Raw genomic sequence first — 8,997 nt, forward strand, 5'->3', positions numbered from 1 at the left:
TAAACAAAGGGCCAAATTACTGTCTTTCAGACCTTTGGGTAGCCATTGGGAGTAAAAATTGTCCTAGCGTCAGTAAGAACAAATAGTGCATCTTTGGTATTAGGGGGGAGGAATAGTGTCTTGCATCAGTGGGAGGAGTAGTGCCCCATTATTGGGGTCAATGGAAGTAATAATCCCCTGTTGTTAACATCAATAACAGCAATTATGCCCCATTTTTGGTGTCAGTAGGAGGAATAGGTTCTTGCATCAGTTGGAGGAAAAGTGCCCCAAGGGTCAGATAAAGGCAGGCAAAGAGTCGCATGCAGTTTGGAGACCCCTGGTCTAACTGAAGACATAGCCCTCTTTCACACTGATACGTTTTTTTCTGTGCTCCTGCAAGAAAAAACAAAAAAATGTTTCACTTTAACCGCTTGCCGACCGCCGCACGACTATTTACTGCGGCGGTCAGCCCCTCACAGGCAAAGTGACGTAGGACTACGATGCTAGCCTGTGAGGCTCTAGGGAGCGATCACGCGCCGCCGAAGGCGCGCTCCCGCTCGGTCATGGACCCCCCCGCGTGTGTGCCCGGCGGACCCGATGTCCGCCGGGCACTCACGATCGTCCGTTACACCGGGAGAAAGGCAGGCGGCTAATGTAAACAAAGCCGCCTGTCATTCTTCCCTTTGTAAGAATGGAGATCATACAGTTCTGCTATGTAGGACCGTTAATCTCTGTTCTTACACAACAAGCCACATCCAATCAAAGTTAGAATCACGCCCCTAGGGACACACTTAACCCCTCCCTCTCAAAAAAGTTAACCCCTTCACTGCCAGTGTCATTTTTACAGTAACAGTGCATATGTATAGCACTGATTACTGTAGTAATGTCACTGGTAACCCCAAAAGTGTCAAAAATGTCAGTCAAGGGTCCAATCTGTCCGCCGCAATGTCGCAGTCCCGCAAAAAAATCGCAGATCGCCGCCATTACTCGTTAAAAAAAAAAACAACAAAAATGACAAAAATCTTTCCCTTAGTTAGTAAACGCAATAACTTTTGCGCAAACCAATCAAAATACGCTTTTTGCGATTTTTTTTTTTACCAAACATATGTAGCATAAAACAAATTGGCCTAAAATGTTAAAAAATTTTGATTTTTACATTTTTTTGGGGGGAATTTCATATAAAAAAAATGTGAAAAATATTGTTATTTTTGCAAAATTGTCGCTCTTTTTTTGTTTATAGCGCATGATCAAAAAATCGCACAGGTGATCAAATACCACCAAAAGAAAGCTCTGTTTGTGTGAAAAAAAGGACGTCAAATTCGTTTAGGTACAGCGTCGCACGACAGCGCAATGATCCATTAAATTCACGCAGTGCCGAATCGCAAAATAGGCCCTGGTCAGGAAGGGGGTAAAATCTTCCGGGGCTTAAGTGGTTAAATCATATGGGACTTTTCACACCACTGCGCTGTGGGTGCGATGCATTTTGAAAAGTCCTACATGCTGCATCTTTGAAAACCTCACCAAAACGCAGATTCCCATTGAAATGAATGGAAAGCGCAGCAAAATTGCAGTAAAAAATGCACCGCGATTTGCGTTTTTGAGTGACTTGTCAAATTTCAAAGGTGCAGGCAGCTCAAAAATGCACCAGAAACATACAGGCAACGCATATAAAACACATATACGTTTTTATAAATCTTTAGTAATAATAAATAATAATTAGCACCCCAACACTTGGCAATACGCTGTAGTATTCTGCGGCAAAACTTTGGTGACAAGCCTGATTTTGGAGACTTTTGGGGAGTAGGAAGCCCATTAATTTTAGTAGGCTGCCCTAATCCAACATTTTAATGTGTGATAGAATGTGCGTTATTGTGTGAATGAGCTCTAACATGTTTAAGTTTATATGAGATTCTAATTGATTGATTGATTGGGTTTCCAATTTATTTTTCATTTTTTTTTCTCTTTATTACAGCAGAAATGTGACACCCCTTGTACAAAATACACAAGACACAGACTGCAGTCTGGTGACATACACTGAAGGTCTGGATGGTTACTGTAGCGATAAGATAAGACTGTGACCCGATAATAGAGCGCAGACAATGAGGAGCATCTGGTCGTCTGATTGGTAAAGGGGCCAAAGGTCGCCCTAGGGCTCAGATTACACCGACCAGCCTTCTCTGAGCTCCTCCATCGGATGTGTCTTCTCTGAGCTTCTCCACCCAATTGTCTTCTCTGAGCTCCTCGGTTGGATGTGTCTTCTCTGAGCTCCTTTATTCCAATTGTCTTCTCTGAGCTCCTCAGTTGGATGTGTCTTCTCTGAGCTCCTTTATTCCAATTGTCTTCTCTGAGCTCCTCAGTTGGATGTGTCTTCTCTGAGCTCCTTTATTCCAATTGTCTTCTCTGAGCTCCTCGGTTGGATGTGTCTTTTCTGAGCTCCTCCATCCAAATTGTCTTCTCTGAGCCCCTTAATTTGATGTGTCTTCTCTGAGCTCCTTTATCCCAATGGTCTTCTCTGAGCTCCTCGGTTGGATGTGTCTTCTCTGAGCTCCTCCATCCAAATTGTCTTCTCTGAGCTCCTCCATCCAAATTGTCTTCTCTGAGCTCCTCCATCCCAATTGTCTTCTCTGAGCTCCTCCATCCCAATTGTCTTCTCTGAGCTCCTCCATCCCAATTGTCTTCTCTGAGCCCCTCAATTAGATGTGTCTTCTCTGAGCTCCTCGGTTGGATGTGTCTTCTCTGAGATCCTCCTTCGGATGAATCTTCTCTGAGCTCCTCCATCCCACTTGTCTTCTCTGAGCTCCTCGATCGCATGTGCCTGCACTGAGCCCCCCCATCGGATGTGCCTGCACTGAGCCCCCCCATCGGATGTGCCTGCACTGAGCCCCCCATCGGATGTGCCTGCACTGAGCCCCCCATCGGATGTGCCTGCACTGAGCCCCCCCCATCTGATGTGCCTGCACTGAGCCCCCCATCGGATGTGCCTGCACTGAGCCCCCCATCTGATGTGCCTGCACTGAGCCCCCCCATCTGATGTGCCTGCACTGAGCCCCCCATCGGATGTGCCTGCACTGAGCCCCCCATCGGATGTGCCTGCACTGAGCCCCCCATCGGATGTGCCTGCACTGAGCCCCCCCCATCTGATGTGCCTGCACTGAGCCCCCCCCCCATCTGATGTGCCTGCACTGAGCTCTTCCTTCGGACCTCTCTTCTCCTCCTGCACCCAATCCACAGGACACAGACATGCCCCGTCCGGCAGTTATAAGGGACGTTGTCAGCCACCAAGCCAAGGCTCTGCACACCCTCCTCCCCCTCCTGGAGCAGAGGGGTATACATTGCTCCATCCCGGACCTCTTCATCTCAGAGGGGGCCACCATCACCGGCTTCTCCTCTCACCCCCAGTCCGGGGCACAGCAGACTGCCATGGAGCTGTCCTCAGATAACCCGGGTGGTGGATCTTCCCCCAAGTGTCTGACCCTGGCACAGAGGGCATCCCGGCACCGGCTCTCCAGGGTGGTCCGATCTATACTGGAGCTGCTGCTGGTGGAGGAGAACATGCTGCAACATCTGCCGCTGGACCATCAGTTTACAATGCAGATCAAAGTGAGTGCTGTGCTGTGTGATGACTGTACTGTATGATCTGTACAGGTCCTGGCTGGGGGAATTGTCTCCCAATTGTATAGTGAAAGTTCTGCAGGGTTATAGGTGTTAGCAGATTGCAGAAACCAGTTCTTTATGTGGGGGAAATACTTGTTTATACTTACCAACAATGTATCTTTATTCTTTCATTTGGAAGAAATGTTTGTTAAATAGTCTTTTACTTTGTTTTCTTTTTTATCAGGGACAAATAAATATAGGGAGATGATAAAATCCTTTCATGTGACCATAAACCCAAAGATGTGCCCTGAAGATAACTGGCACACCAATAGTATATTGATTAACCACTTGCTTACTGGGCACTTTCAACCCCTTCCTGCCCAGGCAAATGTTTAGCTTTCAGTGCTGTTGCATTTTGAATGAAAATCGCATGGTCATGCAACACTGTACCCATATGAAATGTTTATCATTTTTTGAGACAGATAGAGCTTTCTTTTGGTGGCATTTAATCACCGTTTTTTATTTTTTCTTTGCTTAAACAAGTTAACCACTTTAAGACCAGAAGGATTTGCCCCCTTAATGACCAGGCCCTATTTTGCGATTCTTCACTGCGTTGCTTTAATGTAAAATTGCGCGGTCGTGCGGCACTGTACCCCAATAAAATTGATGTCCTGTTTCCCACAAATAGAGCTTTCTTTTGGTGGTATTTGATCACCTCTGCGGTTTTTATTTTTTGCGATATAAACAAAAAAAGAGCGACAATTTTTAAAAACAAACAATATTTTCACATTCAGTGCCGGTTCACACTACCGCGTGTGCGGCGATCGCATGTAATATCGGAGCGCACTGCTCCTTCATTACATGCGATTGGATGTGCAGTGCGAATTCAGCCATACACTTTGTTAAAACATTTTGTATGGCTGAAATTCGCACTGCACCCGCACAAAAGTCGCACATGAGGCATTTTTTCAGCCGCATCAGGATCGGATCGCACAGTGGTTCACACTTGTGCAATCCGATCCTCTGCGAACTGTCAGATCGCACTGCAATATGCGATCAAACTGGGGGTGTCGTTAACATTTCATTGACACCCCCAGCGTATCACATATGGCAGTGTGAACTGCCAGAGGTACGGATGCGATGCGGGAACAGGCTGCGAATTCGCAGCCTTCCCGCATCGAACAAGTGTGACCCGGCACTCAACTATATGATATTTTCAAAAAAAAAAATTAAAAATCAAAATGTTTTAATATTTTACGCCAATTTGTTTTCTGCTACATATTTTTGGTAAAAAAAATATCGCAATAAGCGTTTTGATTGGTTTGCGCAAAAGTTATCACATCTACTAACGACAGTAAAGATTTATGTCATTTTTATTGCTTTTTTTACTAGTAATGGCGGCGAGCTGCGATTTTATTGTGGGACTGCGACATTGCGGCGGACAGATAGGACCCCTAACTGACATTTTTGACACTTTTGGGGGGACCAGTGACATTACTACAGTAATCAGTGCTAAAAATATGCACTATTACTGTAATAATGACACTGGCAGGGAAGGGGGTAACCCTATGGGTGCTCAATGGGTTAAATGTGAGCCTAGGGGAGTGATTCGAACTGTGGGGGGGGGGGGGGGGGGGCTTGTGAAATGACCATAGAGACCTGTGATCCTTTATAAAAGGATCACATGAGCTCTGATTACAACCCCCCCTCCCCCCACAGTTAGAATCACTCCCCTAGGCTTACATTTAACCCTTTGATCACCCACAGTATTAACCCCTTCCCTGCCAGTGTCATTATTACAGTAACAGTGCATATTTTTAGCACTGATTACTATAGTAATGTCACTGGTCCCCCCAAAAGTGTCAAAAATGTCAGTTAGGGGTCCGATCTGTCCGCGCAATGTCGCAGTCCCGAAAAGAAATCGCAGATCGCCGACATTACTAGTAAAAAAAAAAAAAAAACAATAAAAATGACATAAATCTTTGCCGTAGTTAGTAGACGCGATAACTTTTGCGCAAACCAATCAAAATACGCTTATTGCGGTTTTTTTTATTTTTAAATAATTTTTTGGGGAATGTTATATAGCAGAAAGTTAAAAATATTGTTTTTTTTTTTTTTTTTTCAGAATTGTTGCTCTTTTTTTGTTTATAGCGCATAAAAATAAAAATCGCAGAGGTGATTAAATACCACCAAAAGAAAGCTCTATTTGTGGGAAAAAACGGATATCAATTTTATTTGGGTACAGCATTGCGCGACCGCGCCATTGTCCATTAAATGAACGCACTGCTGAATCGCAAAAAATGACCTGGTCATTAAGGGGGCAAATCCTTCCGGTCCAAACGTGGTTAAAATAAGGCTAGCATGCAAAAAAACAAACAACCATTCGACTGATATTCTCATTGGGTATACCAGGCTTAAATGTCACGTTGTGCTGCCCTGCCTCTTCCTCTTCAAATGGGCATTCTGTCAATTAGACAAGAAGTTCTCCTCACCCTCTGTGTGTGTACAGATGTGTCATAAGGGTCCGGCCCGAGAGAACTCTGAAGCACATCTGCATGTGCTCTGGTATGCCGACCCCGAGTATCTGCATACGTGTAGGGTTTACCTGTGCATGCGCCAAGACTGCAACCCAGGAAATCCAAAACCGTCTGTCTTTTGTATGCATGGAATATCACCTGCGCGTACCCAGACACATAACAGACTCTGCCAGTACTTAAAGGCTGGGCAGATACATTAGATCAGGTGCTCACACTGGAAGTTCTACCCTCATCTGTTGTTCTGGTGATTTTCTGGCACTTTCTGTTTTATGCAACAGTGGTCACCAGGACAAACCTACCTAGATGGCACACAGGCAGCAATAAAAACCCAACAGAGGTTCCAATCCTTCCCTACTCTTTATGCTTTGGCTATAGATACCCTTTAATGATGGATTTAATATACACATAAATTTATTAGATCCCACTCAGGGATACTCCCCCCAACCCAATCTAAATCCTACATTTTACTAAAGCTGTAGTCACGTGATGATCCAGCCCTGAGCCTTTCCCTCTACTGTTTACTCCCTGTGTGGATCCTTCTTCCTATTGACATGGACACTTTATTTTGGATGTCCAACAGCAGGGGTTCACTCAGGATCCAAAGAGGACGAATGTCAGCCGAGGGGAGTGGCAGGGACCGGTGATCTTGGGTGCCATTGTATTGCTGGATTAGCAGCCCCCCCTGCCCCGGAACTGGGGATGACAAGGGACATGGACAGGGGACTTAGGTGAGTATAGCTGGCTCTAAGTGAGGGTGGAAGGAATGGGAAGCATTTAGTATCAGTGTTAATTTTGACGGCAAATTTCAATTTAGTTTTAGTCTTAGTCTTAGGACTAAAATGGCATTTTAGTTTTAGTCCCATTTTAGTCTTCTGCAAGTGTTTTAGTTATAGTCGTATTTAGTCGACTAAAACTCCAGTACATTTTAGTCGACTAAAACTCCAGTACATTTTAGTCGACTAAAACTCCAGTACATTTTAGTCAACTATAACTCATTTTAGTCATCTATAATCGAATGAATGTAGTAGTTCAATTGTAATTTGTAATGCATTATTTAAGCATTTCTCTACAATTTCCAAACTCATTATATACTACTGCTGGTCCTGGAGTGAAAAATCTAATATGTTATTATTTATGGTATTAAGCTTTGAGCATGCACCAGTGCTAATTTTGGCAGCAAATTTCGATTTAGTTTTAGTTATAGTCTTTTGACTAAAATGCCATTTTAGTTTTAGTCGTATTTTTAGTCTTAAGACTAAAATGCCATTTTAGTTTTAGTTGTATTTTAGTCATCTGAATTGTTTGAGTTTTAGTCGTATTTTAGTTGACTAAAATTGTGTTATTTTGTCAACGAAAACGTTTTAGTCGTCGAAATTAACACTGTTTAGTATGAAAGCTGTCAGTCTTATATATCCACCTACAGTTCTGCTTTAGTTTCCTATAAGTAACATTTGTGTTTTTACTCCTCCTAGGACAGCGTAGAGTTCAGAAACATCTGCACACACATGGCTCTTCAGACAGATGACAGAAGTTTCGATCAAGATCTTAATTTTGCACAGGAATGTCTAATACAGATTATTACTAATATGACCTGGGACACATCTTCTAAGACTTGTGACTTCTGCAACACTGCACAGGAGCAGCTAAAGCAGATACTACAGAAGCTCCGTGAGGACTAGACTCTGAGGAACTATTGTAGGCATGATTCAGTATTATATTTTATTGAAGTTTTAATTTATCAACTTTTACAACAAGTCCAACTCATGTGCCTAAACTACTGTGAAGAAGACTGGAATCTGGAGTACAAACCAATCTCTTTCTTGCCAGCGGTGATTACAGGATGGTCCTAAGGAAAGAGGGATGTGAGATGCCAATAGAGTGGCTGAACAATCAGCAGCACTGTTTACTTTTGGATATTTGCCATCATTTGGATAGAATTCCTTTTTTGCTTTTATGTTGGGTAGAAAGAAAAAAAAAGAAAAAATCTTTTGCAGGCCATCGGTTTATAACTAGAAAGGGGAGTGCACATGGGAGAGGTATTATGCTGAAAGCATTAGAAGAAAAATTCCCCAGCCCTTAAAGGGGAATTCCTGCCTAACTTCACCTATGTTTAACCAGTTTAGCCCTGGCCCGATTCTAACGCTAAAGCCTCGTACACACGCGTCGAAAATTGACAGGGAATTTTCGGCCAACGTCCGATCTGCTTCCGACATCCAACTCCGACTTTTCGGCCGAAAAAAATCTGGTGTGCAGACTATAAATTTTTGTTGGCCGTCAACACAACGGCCGATTTTCGTGCAATCAGTACAGATTTCGACAGGGAAAAATCTGATGAGCAAGTCTGGGCATGCTCAGAGATGAAAGAACACAAAGAAAGCAAACCAATACATGACATCACTTCTGAAGTAGAATTTTGTTGGCCGAGAAAATTTGTGTGCAGTCTAGGCACATTCCAACCAACAAAACACAACTTGGACAAAAGTCGGACGATCGGTCGGCCGATAATCGTTGCGTGTGTACGAGGCTTTAGACACAGGAGGTCTGGAGCTAAGATTATTGCCCTCGCTCTGAGGTATGTGGCGATACCTCACGTGTGTTGCATATGGGACTGACACATGCACGTGGGGGGTGCTTTACATTTTTTTAAATGTTATTTATTTTATTTAGGTTTTTTATTTTTACACTGTCTTTATTTAGGTTTTTTTTTATTTTTTTATTGCTATCACAAGGGATGAACAACATCCCTTTTGATAGCATGGTTTGTGACAGTGACAGTTCCTCTTTATGAAGAGATCTAGGGTCTCCATATCTCTCCTCTGCCCTCCAAAACACCTGGTCAAACTGAGATTGGTTTGATCAGATGCTTATACAAGCCGGTAACTATTTA

The 8,997-nt window shown here is 43.5% G+C and overlaps 1 protein-coding gene across 1 annotated transcript; it reads left to right on the forward strand.

The window, feature by feature from the left end:
- The first annotated feature begins 3,122 nt into the window (after positions 1 to 3,122).
- Positions 3,123 to 8,192, forward strand: DLEU7 (deleted in lymphocytic leukemia 7). The gene is made up of 2 exons (XM_082245695.1): positions 3,123 to 3,579; positions 7,583 to 8,192. The coding sequence occupies exons 1-2, from the start codon at positions 3,220 to 3,222 to the stop codon at positions 7,787 to 7,789; spliced, it is 567 nt and encodes a 188-aa protein (XP_082101821.1). The 5' UTR covers positions 3,123 to 3,219; the 3' UTR covers positions 7,790 to 8,192.
- The last annotated feature ends 805 nt before the right edge of the window (positions 8,193 to 8,997 follow it).

This window comes from Pelophylax lessonae (assembly GCF_965119305.1).
Source record: "Pelophylax lessonae genome assembly, chromosome: 2".
Taxonomy (NCBI): Eukaryota; Metazoa; Chordata; class Amphibia; order Anura; family Ranidae; genus Pelophylax; species Pelophylax lessonae.

Excerpts from the sequence above, each read along its gene's own strand:
- DLEU7 (XM_082245695.1), top strand. The coding sequence starts at position 3,220 with ATGCCCCGTCCGGCAGTTATAAGGGACGTTGTCAGCCACCAAGCCAAG. Across the intron at positions 3,580-7,582 it reads AGTTTACAATGCAGATCAAA|GACAGCGTAGAGTTCAGAAA; the intron begins GTGAGTGCTGTG and ends TACTCCTCCTAG.